Source organism: Puntigrus tetrazona, chromosome 3 (assembly GCF_018831695.1).
Source record: "Puntigrus tetrazona isolate hp1 chromosome 3, ASM1883169v1, whole genome shotgun sequence".
Lineage (NCBI taxonomy): Eukaryota > Metazoa > Chordata > Actinopteri > Cypriniformes > Cyprinidae > Puntigrus > Puntigrus tetrazona.
The window spans coordinates 17176461-17201959 of NC_056701.1; the positions used below are offsets into that span (position 1 = coordinate 17176461).

A 25499-nucleotide genomic window follows, 5' to 3' on the forward strand; every position below is an offset into this window, starting at 1 on the left:
CTATGAGGAGCAGGAATGCCGGCTAACTTTAATGGTGAAGCCAAAACAAAGAGGAGTGCTTTAATGAGCGTCTCTTTCAAAGGAACGCATTGTCGGTTGCTCTCTCGCTCCCGTGGCTGGCTCACGCAATTCGTTACGCCAGGCTTGTTTGAACTTGAACACTCGAGTGGCAACCGGTCGCTGATCCTGGGTGTAAATCACAGGACCTAATAGCACAAACATCAGTAGATAACCATAAACACATTAGCCATGCTAAGTGTGACATTTGCCGCTGAGCCACAAATGCAAATCATCAGAATGCTAGTGCAGTATGGGCGTTACCTTGTACTGCACACACAGTGCCGGGGACAGTGTTGCCTGATAATAAAAGAGATAATGGTATCTTTTACTGTTTTCACACAAAACTCTATTGATTAGGTCTGCAGTGTAGCGACTGCTTGCGTACCTGATAAAATCCCAAAAGTGAATTGCTGTTTCCAAGCCATTTTACTTCAGTAATGTGACATTAGCAAGCGCTAAAATATGTTTAATTAAAAAAATGTAGATAGAGCCTGAAAGAATGCACCTTTGCTAAAAAAATACCTGGCTTTTTGCTACTTGGTTATCGGCCAGCATTATCCAGTAGTCCACACAGTCTGCTGTAAGTGATATTGAAAGAGAATGAAAGTCGTTAAAGAGGAAATGCAAGATTTAGTTTCTGTAGTTATTTTAAAACATTATGTTATTCCTTTAAAATGCAAGGGATTAATCAAGGTAAAGCCTTCTACCACACAGACTGAAAGTTATTTCATTTAAATTCCAGTAAAAAGCAGTTTGAGAGATTAGATCAAATGTGGCATATGCAGAGTTTTTGGATCTTATTTGAGAATTGGAATCTTTTAATTATTATAATTGTTGTGGCTACACCATATGCAACCCCTTACAGAAAATGAATCATGGTTTAATTAAACATGTAGTACCAAGTGTACAATATTTTTTTTCTTTTCTTTTTTTTTGTTGTTTTGATTACCATTAGTATAACCGAAGTTTTACTTCAAATACCATGGTTAAACTATGGTTACCCTAATAAAAAAAACACATTTAAAAATATGTTTTTATACGTAGTTCTGTTAAAACATTTATTGACATATCACTGTGACTGAGACTGAAACAAAAATCTTAAAAAAAACAACAACAACAACTTTATTTGGAGTACTACTAGTGCAGAGAAACAGAATATTAAATGAAGAAAATGAAGGGCGTGGCTTGTTTATCCTATTACAGATTGATTGGATGTAGTAAAGTAGGCGTTTCTTTCAGAAATAAACACTGACATTTGGATGGGCGTGGTTAATGATGTCATGCTCATGCCCAAGCTGTCAAACTGATGTCATCAGAGAAGGCCTGTCGTTTTAGATTGGAGGAGCATTTTCAGATTTGGATAAATAATTACAAAAACAAATGCAGTATTTAACGCAAAAATAGCAAATGTAAGTTAATATAGTATATATAGTTGATTTTGATTTGACACAGACATTTAAGAAAATAAAGCAATAATCTCCAAGAAGCCTTGTTTAGAGTGAATTTACAAAAGCAAAGCTGCTTTGTTAGGCACAATGTGTAAACCATGCGTTTAGCCCACCCATTAAGTGAAAATCTGACATTCTGAAACAATTAGTGCAGTAATACTGATGTAATGAGGTCACAGGTGTATGTTTCCAGATCAATTTACGGCTTTAAATGTAGCTCAACTAATTGTAATCAAAGACTGGAACTATCCAGTGATTTCTAATTTAATGCTAACTTTAACAGAGTAGTACACTGAATGTCCTTTTTTTATGTAAAATTGCACTGTTGTCAGTGTGATGCATCTAATATTAAGTAGTTGTGGCCTAGTGGTGTTTTTTTACGTGTATGTGTTCTGTTGTATCAAAATACGATACAATGGTTTTAATAAACCAAAATCACAGCTATACCGATACATAGAGTGGACTGGTCCAGGCACATTTATGTTTTGTTGTGCCACTGGAACAGGTTGGGAACTGGGAATGACATGGATCTTGATTCTGAAAGCTGGGGAACATTGCCTCTGTTGCTTTCCGACACTGTTCACAACCGCAGCTACCACTCAATAAAACATTAAAAATTACAAATCCCAGCACTGGATCAGTAACAAACTCAACGAAATGAAAAATCCTCCTCAACAACCTCTATTAGACACACACCTGCTTCAACTATAGCATTAATTGGACGAGAAAGAAACTGGTGGTTTGTTCTAAGCACACATTTTTGCTCTCTTAGTGTTTGTCTGAGGTGCGGATCACGTCTGCAGCCTTTTTTTATCTGCCCTTTCCAACAAGGTCTTCACAAGACAGTCCTTCACAACCCAAGGGCATGAGAAGAATGAAGCTCTCACCAGCTTCTGCCCAAGTTTGCTGCTGCAACTAACTTCCACAATTTTCTCAAGATTTTCTTCATTATGAAAATAGGCATTGTTTAAATCTTTCATTTAGTTTCACACTCAGCACTGTTCATTGACTGTGCACGGCACATAGTGAATCAATACTGTTTATTATTAATGGCTGTCTTCACAATGCTGCTGAGGATTATTTCATATGAAGCGGTTTCCTGGAGTCTTCTGCTCAATAATTCAGGGCTTGATTCTAATGGGTGGTCAGCTCAAACGTCAGTGTAACACACGCACGCGCACACACACACACACACAACACACACACACACACACACACACACTTGCACACAGCTTCGAGATGCATCTATGGCGTGTTCATTAGGCCCCACTCTAAACTAAAAAGGACTGCACATGTTCAAGCAGACATCAAAACCAAATGTCTCTGATCTCTAATGAAACATCCTGTGGTTAAATCTCCAGCACGGATATTCGTCACTGCCTAATCTTCGGAGATGGAGAGCCTGACCTCAGCTAGTGGACGACTCGTGGTTGATAGTCATGGATAAAAGCCTGGCCATTGTAAAACGCTGTTGATCTGTTTGAAATGCAATTAGAGCTTCAGAGTCTTTTCTTATATTTAACCACAGCACATTATCTGTGGGGAAATTAAGAGGGCCACTTTTTAATTGCCTTTTCTTTCTAGTTTGTTCCTCTAACTAACCAATTAATGCTTGTAATCATTCTCATTAACCCTAAAATGCATACGACCAGTTTTTGTGTTTTGTTTGTTTTTCTCCACATGAAGTGATCCTTTCATCTAACTTTCCACAAATTCCTCAAGGTGTCTTTAATAACATTAACCGATTTGTTGTACGTTCAGTTTTTATTTTATTTTATTTTATTTATTGTAACTAACAATGAAAAAAATATTTTCATATTCATCTTCCTTACGATAAGTTAATACTATGCTAATATTTTAATGTTAATAGATACACCATTTCATTTCAGAGAGGTTTTAGCAAATGTTAAACATTGAGCTTCTTTATGACTGATAAATGCTCTATAGTCTAGAATTGTTGTTCATTGCATGTTAAGTAAAATAGTTAACTACGGAGGACCAAGGGTGCCAATTGAAAATAACACGAAGAATCAATTCGCTGGTTAAATCATTCAAACATGATTCAATCCTGGTCGTCCATAGTTAACTAGTGTTCAAAAATGCTAAATCAAATAATGATCAAATATACAGTATTATAATACAGTAATTAGAATACATAAAATTGTAGATATAATATAAATTGCAGTTTTGATGTTATGATTTTATATTTTATTTCTACTTTTGCATCCATAAAATGAAATATTGTTTTTTGATGGCTGCAGTTAGTTTTAATTTTACATTGAAAAAGGGAGTGGTTTGTCTTCATTTATAAATAAACAAGTAAATGTGTCTAACCTCAGGTTACTCCAGTGGGAGTGTCGCTGTAGAAGTGCTCTGTAAATGGCTTTAGATAAAAGCATCTGCTAAATGACAGCTTGCTATTTACTTTCTTACTAAATGGAAATCCGAACATGATCACAGTATTTACCATTGCCTTTATAATTACATATAGAGACAGCTGATGACTCTTATTATGTTAGGTTATGTATAAAATGTTACCTTCTTCTTTAAAATTTTCCATTAACTCCTGTTGTCTTTTTACTATGCATCTTTTATACTGTTTATACTCTTTCTGCCTCTCAACGGAACCCTTGCCCGAGCCTTTTTTGCATTTTTAGATTTAAATAGGTTTAGAAATAAATAATTTAGCGTGGTTATTATGCTTTTTTAACTCATGTGGACTGTGGGCTAGATCCCACAATGAAGGCAAAACCTGAAATATCACCCACCCACACTCATCTAAATGATCCCTGTTAATTTTCATTGACAAAACAAGATGTTTTATAATAAAAATGCATCTAATTGCGTCTCTCGCATATGCATTCTGGGGGGTAAATGCAGCGATGTGTTGCTGGGTTAAGTATCCTATTAAAAGGCTTTATTCTGAATTCTTTTGAAAAGTACACAGGAGAGCACTTGGTATCAGCTACAATTACAGTAGGTTCATTTTCCCCGGCATGGAACGCCTCAAAGGAAACCTGTTAAATAGTGCAGCACATACTAATTCTCTTTAATAGACACACCCTGCACAAAACAAATGAGAGAAGATTGCTTTTGTGAATATGCGATATTCTGAGTGCAGCGTGTTTTCAGCTTGAATGCTTCAGCGGTACCCTGTCGCAGATCCTGTTCGTATACAGCAAAAGCGAAAAACATGTTAGAATAACCTAAACATTGCCATAGTGCTGTTTTATCATTCAGAAGTGCCATGAAAAGAGCTAGATAATATACCTTTTTACAGCCTGTGATATTATTTCCCCACACATAGGCTACAGGATGATTGTTTTTTTACATAGACATTTTTTTTTTAACTTCATGTTAGTTATGTTTTTTTTGCTCTTTTTGCAGTGTGACAAAGAACTGTTGACATACACTGAAAATGCTCGCGTGATCACATGATCTCAGGTTGAGTGGGGGAGTATTGGTCATCAGCACAGTAGATCTAAAGCGGAACAACAGAGCTTTTCATTGATTGCTTCAGAGCTGTATAATTTCATTAGCTTGGTAAAATCAATGGTGGGTGCTTCAGATTGTTTAGGTGCTAAGATAAAATAAATACGTGGTCATGGAGCCATTTCGGAGTTGACTCTTGTCAGACTGGTTGAACTGGACTCCAGCAGTGAATCGCTTAGGAGCAGCTGCTGATCATTTTATTTATTTATTAATTTTTTTTTTTTTTTTTTTACAGCAGTGTGCTAAGTCACATTTGTCATTGATTTGTTGTTTTGAACATGTGCCAGACTGGACTGGCAGTGTTCAGTGCTTGCCAATGGCTAGAGGGAAAAAGGAAGGTATCAAAAAAAGGAAGGTCAAATCCTGGTGAATATTTTACTAAAGGTTTAATTACAGTGGATCAAACATATCAACAAATAGACACAAACACACATGCTAATAAGAATGAATATAGCAAGCATATTAAGCCCTGGTTCAAAGATGTCCTCGCTAAAGAGGTAATCCGCCTAAAAAAGACAATTCTTATTAATTACTGTAAGACCTTCGTTCATCTTCTGAACACAAATTAATACATTTCTGATGAAATCCAAGAGCTTTCTGACCCTGTACAAACAGCAACGCAGATCAACAATTTCTTTTCTTCCATGTTAGTCATGTGAGTGGTGGAGACTGGCACAAAAGAGAAGAAATTGTTGAATAAAGTTGTTATTTTTGTTTTCTTTGTGCACAAAAATGATTCTCTTAGCTTCATAACATTACAGTTGAACCACTAATGTCTCAGGCTATTTTAATTTCGTCCTTAATATCTTTCTGGATCTTGAATATAGTAGTAATCTTGCTGTCGATGGAAGGTCAGAAAGTTTTAGCAAAAATCTTAATTTGTGAAGATGAACGATGGTCTTGGACAGCATTTTAATATTTAGGTGAACTCTGCTTTTGCTCCCTCATTGAAATAGTCCATAACTAGAATAATAGTCAATAAATAGTGAATAAACTCAGTCAAAGTGTGTCTACTGATGTTATGAACAAAACAGTGTTATTAAGTTTGATTTAAAGCATTATCCCTCACTTTCAACTCAGGAAGTCCCTAGTTGACATATAATCAACACCCAGGTTCAGTCATGTGACAATGTTTGCAATTTTTGATTTCTTGAGCAAAATGATATAAAAGAAGTTACAGAGATATCGGGCTGTTAACATTATAACAGTATGCAGAATTTTTGCTGCTCATTTCAAAACCTATTTTAACAAATCTATATGCATATTTAACAAAGTCCAAATCTGTGTGTTAAGTAAATATTACTAAATGGTTGTTTTGTAAGTGATTTTTTTGAAATGCTATACAAAACAGTACAAAGCACATTTTAGCTATTTAATTCATGCAATTGTGATAAAAAGGCAAAATAAAACCATGTTTGGTATTTGGCTTTTGGTCTAGTGTTTTATTTTTTTGGATTCTGCCAAGAAGTTGTTAAATCAAGACTCTCACACAGTTTTTCTAGCAATAGATGGATAGATATAATAATGATTCAAAAAAGTATTTAAAAAATTGATAAAGAGTTTTAGTATTACTGATAGCATTTTACAGCTTCAGTTGCCTGCAGGCTTAATCGGTTTATATAATTTGCTTCTGATTTTGTTTTAATGTGAAAAGCACATAGTTGTTTTCTATTTGCTTGCTGGTGGTGAAAAAGGCATAGTGAGCACATCTTCATGATGAGGTCCCAACTTCAAGAGGCACAAATCAATTTGTGTTCTGACAGTTTGAAGAATAGCAGCTGGCTGTGACCTTAAAATTACCTCAGGTCTTCTTCTTCTGCAATCGATCTGCAGTTATCTGTGTAGAATATTTAATTGGCTATGCACATTCCCAGCAGAGAGCAGCATGTGTATAATCCTTAATTTTAAGAGAGGTTCAAGCCATGAGATCATTAAACACCATGGAGGCTTGTTTTGATGGACGGTACTGATAACTGACAGCTGTGTGCATACATATTATTAATTCAGTGTGAGAATAATGGTTCGGTATTTACTGACCTCTTGTATAAAACCAATACCTTTTTGTGCCAATCGTGCACTGCTCTAATTTTGCTTTGGGGTTTCGTGTAAGCACCTGAATAATTTAGATGCAAAACCATTTGATGAAGTGCCATAGGTCATTATAGCACATGGTGCAATGGCACTCAGGACTGGAGCAAACAAATGGGGAAACAATATGAACTGACTCTTGAATATTCAGCTGGTTAGAACACACTGTTTTGACATCTGTCCACTACGTCCCACAATGCATCACTGCTTAGGCCTACGTTATGTGTCTGTAAAGTACTGTGGGGTCTAAAAGTCAGAGACCACTAAAAAATCTTGGATTTTTTTATCTCTTTGTGACATTTGTAATTTGTTGAGCATTTGTTCTGAATGTTAATTTAATTGGAAAAAAAATTATTTTAATAGCAGCACCCTAACTGAACCTTACGTATTTACTCTTGATTTTATGATCCATTAACAGGTTTAAACTAGAACCTGTTACATCAATTACTTCAGTTTCTTAGTCATTCATGAGTCTCTTAACTGAATGATCCGGTAACCAACACTTAATACTTAAACATATCTGCAAAGTCTGCTTTTGGCCACTTTCTGACTGAGCTTGGAGGAGTTAGTAAGCACAGCTTCGGTACATGACACTGCTGTCATATCTTGATCTTGAATGAACAACAGGGAGGAAGACTAAACTAGAAGTTGACATTATCATTCATAGTTAGACCATAGCAATCCATCACAACAAAATTGCTGAAAATGATTGCAATAGAATTTTTTACCAACAAGCACTGATATTGAAAGAGTTATGAAGGAGAGAGTTTTGCTAAAACCTGACTTCATAAATCAAGCATATGACATTTTGTGCTGATGTCGGGAAGGATATTTTCGATATGCTGTCAAAAATAATAGGTAACAATTTAGCATAGGGACCAGTTCTCATTATTAACTAATTACTTATTATCATTAACATATTAGTCGTTTATTGGAATTTATACATCACATATTCTAAATATTCTATACATATTCTATACATGACCATATTCTAAATCCTTAATCCTACCCAATGCCGAAACTTAAAAGGTCACCCCCCCCTAAAATTTACATTTTGTCATTAATCACATTACGCTCCAAACCTGTAAAAGCTTTGTTCATCTTCAAATCACAGACAGCCACCAGTGGCTAAAAAATAGCTTTTGTTCTTAAATGTCTAATAACTTTTTAACTGCTAATCCTATCTGAATGCTTTGTTCTTAACATGAAGCAGAGATTATTTTCAGATATATATAAATTGGATATTTAGAGGCTCCGTAGCGTACGTGATTAATTTATCACATTTTGACAGCATTGATTCGTCAGAAGAATCCAATGCATTCCGTTCCTCTGGACCAAACAGGAACGATTATTAATGCTTAGTCCAACCCCCGTGCACCGGTTGGTCCAAACTATCAAACTATAAGCAAAATAACAGAAAAATAACAGAAAACAAGTTTATTTTGATTATCCCATTGGCAGATTATTTGGCTTATTTTAAGTTGTAAAAATCACTTCATTTTGATTTTGAAATTATTCTGAAACAAAGACAACAATTGTTTTTGTCTCAAAAATTGTTCTTGATTTAAGAATATCTAGATATTTTAGATGAAAACAAGACAAAGCAAATCTAGAAATGCATTTATTTGGAGCAGACACAAAAAAAAAAAAAAAAAAAAACATGCACAGGCAAATCCAAATTAAACCCAGCAGTTGTGATGATATATTAATGTCACAAAACAATCGGTTTGTTCAAGAAACAAAATGGTATTTATATATATATATTTTCCCTCTGATACACCACAACGACTCACTCTCAACATCCGGCTCATGACGCATCACTCTCTGGCACATAGATATTTATGGCATACATATTTAGTTAAAAGTTTTTCATTTCTTTGTTTTATTGTTGTGATTAATTTCCTTTTTATGTAGAGCCGTTTGAATTGCCATTGCATATGAAATGCGCTATATAATAATCTTGCCTTGCCTTGACATATATTCCAGACCTTTAGCCGTCAATCTGAAGGTCTGGCTACACGAGACTACCCAATATATAATTTAATCATAACGATAAAATTCCCAATGCCTCTAGAATCTGCATATTTACAAAGGTTTCTTATTTAAAGGACTCTGTATGTTGAAAAATTCCGCTAAAGGGTCTTCATGCATCAATATGTGACGAGCTGGGAGTGAAAATGTGTTTAATAAAATATCTGCCATAACAAAAAACCTTAAAAAAAATAAAAAAATCAAGCACATTATGTTCGGTGCTGCTGTGGTTGATGGCGCTTTGATATGGTGCTGAAACAGAGCATCACTCTTTGTGAACTGCATAGAATTAAAAAAAAAAAGTGGACACTGAATTCATAAAATGCACTCAAGTAATCAGTTGTGTGATCATGCCAAAGTTAAATGTAGTTCAAGAGGATGAAAGCAGAAGACAGCATCTATTCAGAGCGTCTGAGAAAAGAAGTAGCAGCACTGATGTTTTAGAATAATTAAATGTCAGAACAGATCTGCACTGGAGAAAGAATGTATATTCAAGATGAAATTCTGTCTGTCATCCATTTGCCACAGTGAAAGTAGTAACGTAAAACACACTCGGTACAGTGCAATAAAAACTGCTCAAGGCAGTCTCGGATCTGTATGTATTTTCCTCATTCTTTTTTCTCTACCATATCAGCTTAGACAGTTATGTAATAAATCGCAACATTTGTAAAGTCTGGGTTTAAGTTAAACGTACTAGAAAAGTCACTGTTGCACACTCTCAGAAATAAAGGTACAAAAGTTATCACTGGGGCGATACCTTTTTAAAAAATGTTTGTACCCAAAGGGTCCTTTAATTTTGGTACGTTAAAGGTACATGTTAGTACTTAAAATGTACGTATTTGAACCTAATATGTACAAAGGTGTATCTTTTTAAAAAGGGCCACAAGTCTATCTCTCTGTGAACAAAATGAAATAAAAAAGGGATTTTTACTGCTTTTATGATGAATATAATCCATGCTTTTAAAAAGCTTTTTAGTGTACAGTTATTGTTCTCAGAGCTTTGGCTAGCATTCTGATAAGGTTTTCTTAAAGTTATGAACAAGTATTCTTTAAATAACATGAAATGCTTGTTCAGAGCTATCTGACCTTTAACAATGTTCTCACAACTTTACCACAAAAATGTGCTTCATGTACATCATTCAACATTAACATTCCCATTTGCGAAATAAAATAAAAATAATAATAATAATAAAAATAAATAAAATAAATAAATAATGTTCTTTTTTTATATTTAAAAACTGTGCATTTTGAATGATTATGTAAACAATGCTTTTCTAACTTAAGGGGTATTTTAGCTAAACATTCTCTTTTTGTTAGTCATTTTTATGCTGAATGTTGGCTTTGACATATTGCATCTAATTTAAACCTGTTTTTTCTTTTGCTGTTATAACATCGCATTATTATTTCTAGTATTAAACATACATAGCACAGTATAAGCTGCAGCATAAATCTAGTCCAGTCAGACGTGAAAGGAATTGCGCCAGTGTTCCTTTAGGAGCCATTTAAGCACTGACTAATTGCACAGCATTTGTCTAGCAATGGTACACAATTTGTTCGACGCTACAACAGAAATCTTTACTAATACAGACAAATGCAGAGGAGAAAAAAAAAAAGCATGCAGCGGACCACTAAAATGACAGCAGCAGAGCGGGGGAAAAAAAAAAGCCTCATGCCATTAAAAAAACACTCGGATGTCCCTCCCAGCGGATGCTGGTGCTATCAGCTGTAATGACATGGCCTGTACTGAGGCGGACACTGGGAATATTCAATCTGAAGGCCATAAAAGACTATTGTCAACTCCGTTAACAGCCAGCTCCTAAAAGCAATGTCTGGTAACATGTTAAGAGTTAGCGGGTGGAAAAGCTTGCTCTGTGCACTCCATCTACCCCAAGGAGATTTAGTGTGAAGATAATGTGGCGGGAAAAATGTCATAAATAGTCAGAACCCTGGGTTTTTGCCCTGCTCTCCCGCTGCAGTCTCTCTGTCTCTCTCTCGAGGCACCTTTACAAGGTGTAGTGATGAGTTGGCGTGAGATGTAATACACACAGACTCAAGGCTTCTGCCGCACATTGTTTCAGAACAAAATGTATTGTAGGGACACAAGAGTTTCATGGCGCATTAAAAGGGCAAGGTGAAGGAGAGAGAAAGAGTGCAGCTGGCTGCTGACTGGTTCTTTCCCTATATACCTACAACGTCTTGTCTGCCGTATTCCTGGGAAGCAAAGATAGACTTTGATTTATAATGATGGAATGGGTTTAGAGGTCTTTATCTGGCTGGATGACCCAACTTCTCAAATTTTGGAATTCTAGAATTCTTCTGTTGGTGCTTTCCGTGGATGGGGAATGCTTTGGTGTCTTGTTCATATGTGCATCAGAGACACATATCAGATGTTGTTGTTTTTCAGAACCGTTGTTTTTATAAGCTGTTATGTAACTGCTCTTGACCTTCTTAGATTTAGTTATCAGCTACAATATCTTTATTTTAACAAACTATTACATTTATTTTGAATTAATATGAAGTATTTTAACTTTTAGTTAAAATGCAATTTTTACAATTTATAGCTTTTGCGCTATATTATTTATTTATACATATATCTGTGTGTACTGTGTATATTTACTGTGTATATATAAATACACATGTACACTATACAATTGAAAAATATTCAAGTGTATATCTATATTCATATAATTTAGATTATAAATATATTTAAAATATAAACGTAACATTTTTCTCAGTTGCTTGCATGGGTGTGTATTTATAAATAATTTTATATGACCACATTTGACACAGGACTGAGACTAAATAAAAAATGGCTTACAAAATTAACACTAAATGTAAAATATGTTTAAAACAGGAAACAGGTTTCAGTTATATTTTTACTGTATTTTTGATCAAATAAATGTAACCTTGGTGAGCTTGAGATACTTTTAAAACAAACTGATTTAAATAAGTTGACTATTTGTTGGGGCAAAAAATGGGCTTTCAATCCATATTTATTAATCCATTTAGTACATACATAATGTTTGCACCTTTACATTATGTTTGCACATATCAAGTTATTTTTTTCTTGTGACATAGGAACCGACGTGTTTCAAATGAATTGCTGATTGCCCTTTTGTATCATTTTAATGAAACGTGATTTTGTAACATTGCCGTGCTGCCGGTATTTCACGTCCGCAATTTCAATCCTCAAGTGGTGTTTTCATGCAATCACTAATGATTAAAAGAAAACAAACAAATTCAACATCCTTTCATTTTTCATTTGATTTGTTTTGTACAGCGCTGTGACTCCAGCGCAGAGAAATTGTCCTGAAGCAGTAGTTTCTAACAATGTGGTAACAGTTTATGTTCCCTCCGTAAGTCACCCCCTTGACCTTGGTTGAGTGAGCCTGGTAAAAAGCCATAAGTGGAGACTGAAATGTACTTTTCTTGACAGGGTTATTTCATGAGGTCACCGGGGAAATGTGGATGTCAGCACTCTGTTGTCAAGCAAAAATGTAAACAGATATTTTACATGCTGTCAGACGGGGCTAACGCCACTAACCCACTGGAGAGCGGTGGCAGCTGCCTCGGGATCACAAGTGCTCTAATATTAGATGCAGAACAGAAGCAGCTCAACTCTGAGGACTAGAGACCTGTCACTGAACGCAAGAGCTCGAATCAGACCCCCTGACTTCATCGCAGGGTCACAAACCAGCATTTGATGCTAACAAATTACATAATGACAGGATCTGATGTGTTGACGTCCCTTTTTTTCGATGGATTGACAGCACGCATACTCGAGTTATTAGAGACATTGCAGCTCATTCTGTCCAGCATGCTGCTGTTCTTACATGCCGTTTAAGGGAAAGTTTTGCAAAAGTGGATTATGCCCTATAATGGGTCGTAATGGGGAAAAAAGCTAATTCAAATAATGGGCGCAGCGGTGTCTGCAAAAGTAAGATGTGGTTCTTGCCAGTCGTAGTGCTTCAGTAGCAGGGAGCAGGCCGCTCTCAGTGGAATGCCCACTTCTGAAGCCCAGTTGGTTGGTATCCAGCAAGTTGTTCTGTGAAAGGAATGTGGAAAGTCGATTGAAGCCTTACTACAGTAGGTTACCGTGGGTGGTCTGTGGGCGAGCTGTCTGAGGCTGAGACCAGAGAGATATTGGTTTTAGATATTGGCACTAAAAATAAAACAAATGAACGGAATAATTTTAAAAAACCTGTCTTTGTTGTTCAGAGATCTGTATTTAGATCTCAAAGCCAGATGATTATAACGTGAGACAGAATAAGTGTGGTAATTTCATTTCCCAGACGCTTCATGCCTTTAAAGCCATAACTCGGATTCTTGCTCACTTTGCTATAGAAACCAATTATGGGAACAAAGGATTTGGAGATATTGAAGTAGTACTGAGGATGTAGCTGAGTCATACGCGGTAATGTACTCCTTTAGCTCTTTCCATATGAAGGTGAGATAATTGCGGGATAAAGTTTAAAATAAGAAATTGTCGGGCGCCACTGAGATGTACAATTATGAGAAATACAGACATCGTTTTGGAAACTAACATTTCAATTATGAGAAATAATGAGCTATACAATTACAAGCTAAAAATGTGAGATAAATGTGGAATTAGAACAAAGACATATATAAAAAAAACCCCAACAAAATTAGTTTAAACTTATTAGATGAAGATAAATCGGATGTAATTGTGAACAGATTTTAGCTCTGAACTGAGTCTGTTCAGGTCACGTTCTTTTTGTGTACATGATTACCCACAGACTTTAATAAGGACACAATAATGGACAATGTAACACTCCCATCCGTGCGCATCCATGAACTTTGTTTACAATTTTCATACACTGCTTGAATTTCAAGACCGACAGTCTTTTTTTTTTGAGCTCAGATTCAGACTCCAGGGGTTAAGTGGTACCCATGGCTCTTTTTAATCATTCAGTCCATGTTCCAAGCACAAGAGTGTGCATGCAAGAGCATCTTCTCTTGTTTATATCTCTGGATGTTGTATCTCACTGGCCACAAATTAAGAATTCCAATAGACTGCCCTGTTGTGCTCCACTGTGACGTGTTGCGAGTACTAAATTTGACGGTGTGCCCTGGCTGCCCCTCGCTCTTGTTCCCAGGCTTTATAACTTTCACAACTGTCACAGTACCTGACTGTTTTAAATGGAATAAGTGTATAAATAGTTTTATTTTTTATTATCTTGCTAAACAAGTGACTTTGGCCAACCAATGCGCTTCTTTCTTTCTTCAGGGAGGAGGTTATTGTGAAGCACTCTGCTTTGGCTGATATGAGGTGGAATGGATGAAAAGTGAAAGTGTCAGACACTAGATAACTCCAAAATTTATCTTTGACAAACAAGAAGAAAACTCAAAGCACTAGCACAAAATCATACCTTTTTTAAACTTTGACAGACCTTAAATCATTTGATTTATTGGTGTTTCTGTAAAGCATGAACTGAGCATGAACGAAAAAACAAACAAACATTGGGTCCACAAAATGCATTTATTCTGCAGAAATATTTGGAAAAATATTTTTGCAAAATAAATAAACTAATACATTTGAACATGGAAATAAATACATTAATTAATGCCATGTTTAATAGTACATTAATAAATTATGTATCTCTTTCTTTTAAAGGTCTGTTTCACCCATGTGTTGGAAAAATGTTTGTTTCTTCATCAGAACAGATAAGGAAACATTTTGCATTACATTTGCTCACCAATGAATCCTTTGCAGTGAATGGGTGCCGTCAGAATGAGAGTCCAAACTGCTGTTAAAAGCATCACAGTAATCCACAAATAATTGACACGGCTTTTAAGAAGAAGAAAACATCTTTTGGCTAAAATATTGGTCCATAACAGTTTTAAACAAATGTGGATTTTGAGAGGGGATGGACATTGCTATTCCATTTCCAATTCCATTTTTATTTTAGAGTGAACCCTTCCTTAATTTAAAAGCATTACAAAAATAACTCAGTTGATTAGCTCATGTTCTGAAAGCGACTTTTACTTTTACACTTCTTGTTTTTATTTTCAAATAAGGAGAAAATTGCCAAGCTGCTTGCTATCTCATACATACAACCACTTCAGGTTAATGAGCTTTAAAATAATGTTTCCAGGGCAATGCGAAAATAACAACGACTTTGATGAATGCCGCAACATGCACAATCCAATCAATCAAAATGAAATTTCCATTAGAATTGGGGGCTCAATACTTTAATTTCCTGGAAGTAAGAGGAAGTATTTCCAAGCTCAAGCAAAAATGTCAGCAGAGAAATGAAGATCTATGCACTGGAGGAGTCCTGTATCATCTCTGCTCTGTAGCATCACCAAACATCCCTCCATAGACCACTACCTTAACTAACCTCATAAGAGGCACAAAAAGTACACGTTTCTTTTCATTTTTAATGTCTCCTCCTTGCCAAATATTAATTTATGTAAGTGTGTATGAGAAAGTCTATTCAGCCTTTTTTTTTAGTTAATTATATGATGCTAGCAAGGGCACCTGTGTGGCTCATATTAAAAATGATTGTAAATATGTTATTTATGTTTAATCACTTTAAGCAAATGCAGTGGACCATTGTGTGAATGCATGGATGCTACTGGTAGCCTGGGCAGTTTTTCCTTCCAGTAGGTTGTTAAGTCTGCATAGGACAACTTTACAAGCTTGTTAAATCGCAGCTCGACCTGATCTCTCAAAATTCATAGTGCAATGGATGTGGCATTGGGGAAATCCTTAAAAATTGTTTTAAAAATCACCTTTTTCTTGCTTGCAGCATGAGGTAGAATAAACACTTGATAAAATAAATTGTTAGGTGCACAGACAATCAAATCTGATTTTGTGGTAATGTACCATGTGACTTGTGTATCAATCTACTGTTGTAAGCAACACTCTGGTTTCAATCTCCTGGGTCTATCTGCTTTATTAGTTACACGACAGTTGAAAACACCTGACTTAGACGTGACAAATGCTCAGCAATTTCTCTTAAAGCAGATAATGAATATTTTAGTTCAGTGGCTGGATACCTCTCACAGTTCTTATAAACAATATAGGTTTTCGCAGTTTGATGAGGGAACCTTGACGTTTTCTATGACGAGCGAATGTAACAAGAAAAAGAAAGTTTGTAAAGCCAAACTTTGAACACTTACAAAGATTTATCTAATAATAATCCTTGAAGTTTGAAGGTTAAATAGTCCTTATGTACTTTAAATACATGCTCTCAAAACAAAGATTTGAAGGTTGGAAGAGATAAATAAATAGATGAGAGTTAGATGGACAGACAGACACACACTAGCAGCTCTTGAAAACACTAGATAAGCATGATAAAAAAAGCCATCTAACTAGCTGTCTTGCCTGAGATGTGAAGATCTTGAGCTTACATATGCAAATGTAAAGGATTTATGAATTTTCTACAGTTTCCCACCCACACATTCATGCAGCACTCAATGTTCAGCCATAACAACAGACGACTGAAGAGCATTTTTCTCCAGTACTTCAAACCTATGGAGAGGCACACAGTAAACACTTTCGTATGAAAGGTACCTGCGGTTTTGTATAACTTCTTATCCTCTATGGCAACGGCGCACAATTTGTGTACAGAAATTAATGCAGAGGACCCTCCTCATGAATGCTGATCATTTTAACTATTCTCTCTCTCAAAAATGAGCTGTATGACCTGATAATATCTGCGCTGCTGGGCATCTTGTTTACCGCTTTAAACAAATCAACATGGTTTCCAACTGAACTTAACCAAACCACTGATTAAACCATCTCTTTTGTGATCTGAATGTTTTCAAGTCAAGTCATACCCTCTTTTGAAGAGGAAAACATTATTCAGATCAGAGCTCTTTCAGGAACCACTCTGAAGACTCCTGCTCCTAGTAGAGAGACTAGACCATTGCTGCATACAAATAAACCAAAGTAAAGAGCATTGACTAAAACAGGTGATATATATATATATATATATATATTGTGACGAGCGTCCCGAGGACGGATCAGCGTTGCCCTGGGAACAAACCAGGAACACCTTCACCAGCCACTCAACGAAGGATTCGCCACACCTGGAGCTCATCAGCCGCGGGCCAGATAAGCCCGGCCAGGCGACGGCTTCAGTGAGCCACGAGACTCCGGGTTGCACACTAACTTGTTGTCTTTCTCTTTATCTCCCAGAAGCCTCACCGTGACGAGCCTACCTGAGCTAATTCCCCGATTGCCTCACCGTGGACTCCCTCACCACTCCGAGCACTGGAAAGCACTGAAGACAACGCTCCGCTGCACTCACCGGACTCACCGCTACACTTCCCCCGGACGCACCGCTGCATTCCCCGCACGCCTCGAACTCACCGCGCACCTTCTGTGTATTATCTAATAAATACACCCTCCGGGGGTTTCACTGCACCTGTTTCTCTTGTGCTTCCTCTGCCTCGCCACAAGTGGTGGAGAATGCGCGCAGTTTTAAAGCGCAAGAGAACAGAGAAAACAAAGAGAAAAAGGAAGAACGCTGTCGCCGCCTTTATTAAAGGTCCCCCACAACATCAACTTCTCTCTTTGCTTTTCCCCCAGGAAAGCGCTCGCTTCCGGCGAAGATGGAGGAGTTCCTCCAACGCCTCTCAGAGGTTTCTATTCGCCAGCAACAGATCGTCGAGCATTTGGCCACCCGCCAGAATGAGACCGAGCAGGAGCTCGCTGCCCTCCGCGCCGCCACTCGACCACGCCCCGCCGTGCCTGATCCCCGGATGCAAGCCACACAGCTGATACCCAAGATGTCCGCCAGCGACGACCCCGAAATCTATCTTGAGATGTTCGAGAGAGCGTCGCAACCACTGAGGATGGGACCGGCGGGATTGGGCGTGGCGTTGGCCCGCTGCTGTCAGGAGAGCCCCAGCGCGCCTACTTCAGCATGCCGGCCGACCTGGCGAATGGATATGATAACCTGAAGAAGGAAATCTTGGGCAGGGTCGGTCTGTCACCGGTCTGCGCAGCCCAAGCCTTCCAAGAGTGGGTCTTCCAGTCTCGCCAGCCGGCAGGACCCAGGCCGCCGAACTTACTCGGCTGGCGCAACACTGGCTCCTGGACGGGACACCAACCCCGCAATCATTGTGGAAAGAGTGGTGATAGACCGGCTCCTGCGGGCTCTTCCCGAAAGTATCGCCAGGCGGTCGGTATGAGAAACCCCAAGAACGTTGCGGAGTTGGTGGAGGCGGTCGAGCTGGCGGAAGCCGCCCAGCGTCGAGGCCGGGAGCGGGCGCCATCTTTTCCCGGAGGGTGTCCCAGGAGCGGCGCGCGCGGAGGGCACCCGGCGACCGATGGAGAGGCGGCGGTCCCGACCGCGAGAGATGAGCCAATGCCAACCGAAGAGGCCTCAAACCCCTAGGCGTGGCTGGCAGGCTGCAGCCTCCACCGGGAGCTTCCCACGCCGCACCGAAAATCCCCATCGGCCTGAATGGACAGAAGTTCAGCGCCCTCCTTGACTCTGGCAGTACCATTAGCCTGGTTCAGTCCCGCCTCCTACCCCCGCGCATGGAACCACGGAAACAGCTGCCACTGACCTGCGTCCACGGGGACACCAGGAAAGTTTCCACCCGCCTCATCACCGTGACGACGGCCGGAGGAAGCTGGCCCCTGGAGGTGGGTCTCGTACGGGATCTGCCGGTACCAATCATCCTTGGCGGGACTGGCGGGCTTCGAGGAGGCGCTACACACCGCGACACAGCCTGTCAGCCCCCGAAACCCTCGCCGGAAGAGGCGAGAAGGGAGAGGAAACCGCCGCCCTGCCGTTCTCCTAGCATCGGACAGCGGAAGAGATGGTGAGTCCCCTCCTCCTACAACTAATGTTTTCTTTGATGTGTTCCAACAGGTAGTCGGAGGGGGCTCGTTCGGCCGGGCTCAGCGGGAGGATGACCGGCTCAAGAATTGCTGGAACCAGGTACATTTCATGGATGGAGAGGAGACGCGGCCCGGCCCCCATCCTCTTCCCCACTTTATTGTGGAGAACGGCCTGCTCTATTGTGTCGCCCGGCGGAGGGGGGAGGAGAAACGGCTCCTGGTGGTGCCCCGAGGGAAAGTGGACACCATTTTGGAGCTCGCCCACGCCCACCCGCTGGCCGGACACCTCGGGGCCGCCAACACTATCAAGAGGATCCGGGACCGTTTCCACTGGCCGGGGCTCGACGGAGACGTGAAACTTTTCTGCCAGGCCTGCCCAGAGTGCCAGAAGACCTCGCCCCGGCCACCTCCCCCTAGTCCACTTATCCCGCTGCCCATAATCGAGGTGCCCTTCGAGCGCATCGGGATGGATCTGGTGGGCCGCTGCGAGGTCTGCCCGCGCCACGAACACATCCTGGTGATCGTGGACTCGCCACCCGGTACCCGAAGCCATCCCACTCCGCCAAAGCCACCGCCAAGGCGTCGCCCAGGAGCTCTTCACCCTGTCCACCAGAGTGGGGATACCCGGGAGATACTGACCGACCAAGGCACCCGTTCATGTCCCGGGTGATGGCCGACCTCTGCCGGTTGCTACGGATCCAGCAGCTGCGCACCTCAGTGTACCACCCCAGACGGACGGACTTGTGGAGCGGTTCAACCAGACACTGAAGCAAATGTTGAGAAGGGTTGTCTCCGAGGACAAACGCGACTGGGACCAGATGCTCCCCTCACGTCCTCTTCGAGGCGCGTGAGGTGCCCCAGGCCTCCACCGGCTTTACCCCATTCGAGTTGCTGTTCGGTCGACAGCGCGAGGCCTGCTGGACGTGGCAAAAGAGGCCTGGGAGCAGCAGCAGCAGCCGGATGCCCAGAGGTCGGTCGTGGAACATGTTCAAGCCATGCGGGACCGGATTGAGCGGTGATGCCCCTCGTGCGGGGAGCACATGGCGCAGGCCCAGCAGCAACAACAACGGCACTATAACCGCCCTGCACAACCCGGGAATTCCAGGTCGGCGACCGGGTCATGGTACTGGTCCCCACCAATGCATGCAAATTCCTGGCCACCTGGCAGGGCCCATATACCGTCCTGGAAAAGATCGGCCCGGTTACCTACCGAGTCCGCCAACCAGACCGTCGGCGTGCCGAACAAATATACCACATTAACTTGTTGAAGAAGTGGGTGGGGACTAGGGAACACCTATCCGCACTCACCGTTCAGGAGAGCCGGTCGTCGACACCAATGCCCTGCTCGCTCCGCACAGAAGGCGGAACTCCAACATCTGGTCGGTCAGTTCTCGGATGTGTTCTCGCCCACGCCGGGCAGACTAACCTCCTCCAGCACGAGATCCGGACCCCTCCGGCGTCATCGTCCGGCAGCGGCCCTACCGGATCCCTGAGGCTCGTCGGCGAGCTATTGAGGAGGAGGTAAATCAGATGCTGAAGTTGGGGGTGATTGAACCATCGACGAGCCCGTGGTCCAGCCCCATCGTCCTGGTTCCAAAACCTGACGGCACCCTCCGCTTCTGCAATGACTACCGGCGACTCAACCAGGTCTCCGAGTTTGACGGATATCCCATGCCCGTGTAGACGAACTGCTGGAGCGTCTTGGAAGGGCCGGTATATCTCCACCTCGATCTCACCAAAGGATACTGGCAGGTCCCGCTGTCAGAGGAAGCCAAGCCAAAAACGGCTTTCTCCACCCCCGGCGGCCACTGGCAATACCGGTCCCTTCCCTTCGGTCTACACGGGGCACCAGCCACCTTCCAGCGACTAATGGACGTCTTACTACGACCCCACCAACAACAGTACGCCGCAGCCTATCTTGGCGACCTTGTGATCCACTCGGAGACCTGGGAGGACCATCTGGAGCGCCTGCGGAGGGTGCTTCGCGATCTTCGACGGGCTGGACTCACCGCCAACCCCAAGAAATGTCACCTGGCGCTCTTGGAAGCGAAGTACCTGGGTTACCGAGTTGGGAGAGGACTGATCCGGCCACAGGAGAGCAAAATCGCCGCGGTCCAGGAGACCCCGAGGCCCACCAACAAAACCCAGGTACGCGCCTTCTTGGGGTTGGCAGGGTATTACCGTTGTTTCATCCCCGACTTCTCCTCCATAGCCGCCCCTCTGACAGACCTGACCAGGAAGGGGCAGCCTGAACGGGTTCTGTGGAACCCTGACGCAGAGGAGGCGTTCCGGAGGATTAAGGCCGCACTCACCTCGGACCCTGTCCTGAGAGCCCCGGACTTCGGCTGCCCCTTCCTGCTACAGACGGATGCTTCTGATGTGGGTCTGGGAGCCGTACTGTCCCAGATCCAGGAGGGTGAGGAGCATCCGGTCCTATATATCAGTAGGAAGCTGACCCCCGCCGAGAAGAACTACGCCGCGGTAGAGAAGGAGGCCCTAGCCGTCAAGTGGGCAGTCCTGGAACTGCGGTACTACCTCCTGGGCCGGCGGTTCACCCTACTTACCGACCACGCACCCCTACAGTGGATGGCCAGGGCTAAGGACACGAACGCCAGGGTGACCCGCTGGTTCCTCGCGCTCCAGGACTTCCACTTTGACGTGCAACACCGCGCTGGGACAGCCAACGCCAACGCCGACGGCCTATCACGGATGTGGTCGGCTTTTGCAGGTCTGTCAGGGGTCACTCCCCACCCACCCCAAATTTCCCCGTTACTACGTTCTGCTTTATCCACCAGGACCAGGACAGCGCTTGGGGGGGGGAGTGTGACGAGCGTCCCGAGGACGGATCAGCGTTGCCCTGGGAACAAACCAGGAACACCTTCACCAGCCACTCAACGAAGGATTCGCCACACCTGGAGCTCATCAGCCGCGGGCCAGATAAGCCCGGCCAGGCGGCGGCTTCAGTGAGCCACGAGACTCCGGGTTGCACACTAACTTGTTGTCTTTCTCTTTATCTCCCAGAAGCCTCACCGTGACGAGCCTACCTGAGCTAATTCCCCAATTGCCTCACCGTGGACTCCCTCACCACTCCGAGCACTGGAAAGCACTGAAGACAACGCTCCGCTGCACTCACCGGACTCACCGCTACACTTCCCCGGACGCACCGCTGCATTCCCGCACGCCTCGAACTCACCGCGCACCTTCTGTGTATTATCTAATAAATACACCCTCCGGGGTTTCACTGCACCTGTTTCTCTTGTGCTTCCTCTGCCTAATATATATATATATATATATATATATATATATATATATATATATATATATATATATATATATATATATATATATATATATATATATATATATATATATATATATATATATATATATATATATATATATATATATATATATATATATATATATATATATATATATATATATACACTCACTAAAATGTTACATCCAAACATGGGTGATTAATTTTTATTCTTACATTCATTCTTTATGACTGTGTGCTTTATATATGTCATTGTGTTTTTATTTATGACAACGTAAATGTACCATGGGTGATGGAGGCAGTGAAGCACTACAGTGTGCGCTTCTACCATATAATGGCATTTAGACCATATAATCTAGGAATGTACAGAATACCCAGACCATGTGAAAGAATGCTTATTAACATTACTCCCTTATAATTTGAGGTGGGGTTACATAATCACATTCGTATTGTTACTGTACATGAATTAGGTGAGCGGTTCCATAAAAGATTTGGTACCTATTCTTTGTACTGCTTTGACTCATTATTATTGTTTCGTGATCATTGGTTTGTGGGCATGTGGGTGATTCTATGCACAAGAAAAGCTGCCCGCGATTTGTTTTTTCAAGTGAAGCTAAATTGGCTGCTAGATCTACAGAAAATAAATGCAGAGCTAATGCAACTAAATCAGTTAGACTAATAACAATAAATTAAAAAAAATAGCAACTGTATCTTAAATATACATACATGTGTTGTTATTTATAGATACATAATAAATCTTTTGGATGTGATTAATCACGATTATCGTTTGACAACACTAATATAGCCACATCAGAACCAATTATTGTATCTTTGTGCAGCACACAGTATTTCGTCCTTGAATGAATCAGTGTTTTTGAGTGAATCAGTTTAGAGAACAATTCAGTGACTTAAATGACTAAAATGGCACTTGTTCCTTTCCTAAACAAATCAGTTAAATAAATGTTCAGTGCTTCAAAAAATCAGTTTTGTTTGGCATGTTATTTTAGAAGTATTATATAAGGATTGTAGTACTGCATGTTAATGGTCCCTTGCATATACTGAACAGCACTGGCTCACATCCCATTACACCCCCGAATGCAGGGTGGCAACTGTAGCTTACATGTACTGTATAACTCCTCCGTGTCCAATGTTTACTTTGTGATTTAATAATTCATGCATGAGAGTATACTCTAATCATGCAGCTTCTTGAACTGTATATAATATTTATGATGCACAAACAACAGGTGACTTGAAAACATTAGAGGAATCTCACACCATAGTAATTACCTGTCACACCTTAGAAATGACAATAGCAAGTTCACTTGAATTAACATAAGATATAAATGGATTTACACCGTGAATGAAATTGGATGACTGGAACATGTGCATTGTGCTTTTCCTGAGTCCATGTTGGGTAACCTAATTGCATAGATTTAAATAAAATTAGTTGTTGTTATTATTATTATTATTATTATTATTATTATTATTATTATTATTATTATTATAATTACTACATTGAATTAGCCTCCTCTCCAAAACTTCTTACTAAGCACCGTACAATAAATTAGCAGAGTATTGTTATGTACACTATAAAAAGCCATGCACTTTTTATTTTTATTTTTATTTATTTATTAATTTTTTTTTTTTATTTGCATTACAAAAGCTGAATTTTTGGTTACAGTTAACTGGAACTTGTATTCACTCTCTCTGTGTTTAATATCACAATCATGTTTATTGTTGGGAACAAACAACAAAGTGGCAGACGTATTTGCATCAGCTTTTGAAGTCAACAGAAAAAGATATGGGAAGTGTTATTTTGTTTTAGGCTTTTTAGTTGCTATACAAACCATGCATAATTATGCGGTTATTTGCATATAATTCTTTGCATTTTAGCATTGTATTTTGTGACGTGTGACCTGTCAGAACAGACCTGCGACCCACCGGTTGAGAATCACTGCATTAGAGAAACAGTCCGAACTCACTAAAAGCACACTTACATTTATTCACTTGAGAGAAGCCTTTATCCATGCGTTCAAGGTATACATTTGATGCCACTATAGCATTGTTAGCTATAATACGATTTTGTTGTAATTGCTGCATTCAGTACACTTTTCCAAATAATTAGTACTTTCTTAACTTGAATTGATGGATGAATACAGCTATTTCAGCTGCAGTGATACTAAGTTTAACTCTATGGGGAATTCTCTTCTTGCTTTCGTGGCTGACACATTTTCCATTGTTTTCACCCATTCAGATGTGCTATCCTTATGTTCAATCTGCTACCTACAAAATCTGATAATGAGAAGTGCTTTTATGCTGAAGCTATGTAAATTTGTCAGAAATAAACCTGTCGGTTTTGAATAATTATTTAGTTGTTTGCTAAATGATGTCATTTTTAACAACAGCCAACTTGGAAAAAAGAGAGTTTTCACATTTAAAAACTGGATTTTTAGTGAAAACAATGCTATGAAATGGATCCCAAAACAACGTCTGATGCACATATGAGTACATGTTCATGTGCATCGGAAAAACTATAAGTAATAAGCTGATGTAAGACCAACCAACTACTCATTTCATTTGACCTGTTCCTAGATAGAAGTGCTTTTTCCTTCGAGAAGTGATGCTTGGTAATACAGTATTTCAGGTGTTCTATTATTAATCTCCAAATATAATGCCTCATACCTTGATGTCTCATTAATCATTCAATTTTGTCTCATGAAACATAAACAGCGATTGTATTTAATGAATTATTAATCTTATTAATGGCCCACACAAAGAGCCAAACCGACACTCTGCAACTGCGAGTTAACAATTTGACAACAGCAATGCATCTCATCTGTGTAATCACGAACTCTGCCGCAAAGCATCGTACATAAACGGTTACACATATCAGTCATGAGCAGCGTCGACTGTGGCCATTTAACTACCCGATGAAGGCATATCAGGTGACTCACACCAAGAATCTTAATAAGTATGCTAATTAGGCTCATGTATGTCTTTAATTTATCATATCCTAGAATTCCTAATTAGTTTAGAAATATAGGAGTAAATATTTAATTGCTAAATAAATCATGTCTCATTGGTCTAGTCCAGTAGGAGATGGATATAAGATAGCATTTTTGAAATCTAAACATAGTCTAGAAATAACTAGCTAATTAGGGTGGATTGGGATGTATTATGAAGTGGTGCCAAATAGGTTTAAAGAGACATTTAACCAAAATAAGAAGTTATTTAGAATATCCAAGCTGCTCGCAGAAATGTCCACCTGAAGTAGAAA

General features: G+C 40.2%; 1 protein-coding gene across 1 annotated transcript in view; it reads left to right on the top strand.

Moving 5' to 3' along the window:
- LOC122341316 overlaps positions 1–24170 on the top strand; it is a 62701-nt gene extending 38531 nt beyond the window's left edge. Inside the window, exons 2-5 of the mRNA XM_043234677.1 lie at positions 17748–17985; positions 18491–18923; positions 21967–22149; positions 24146–24170. Coding sequence (XP_043090612.1) covers positions 17748–17985; positions 18491–18923; positions 21967–22149; positions 24146–24170 — 879 coding nt within the window. The remainder of the gene's footprint in view (positions 1–17747; positions 17986–18490; positions 18924–21966; positions 22150–24145) is intronic.
- Positions 24171–25499: the final 1329 nt, after the last annotated feature.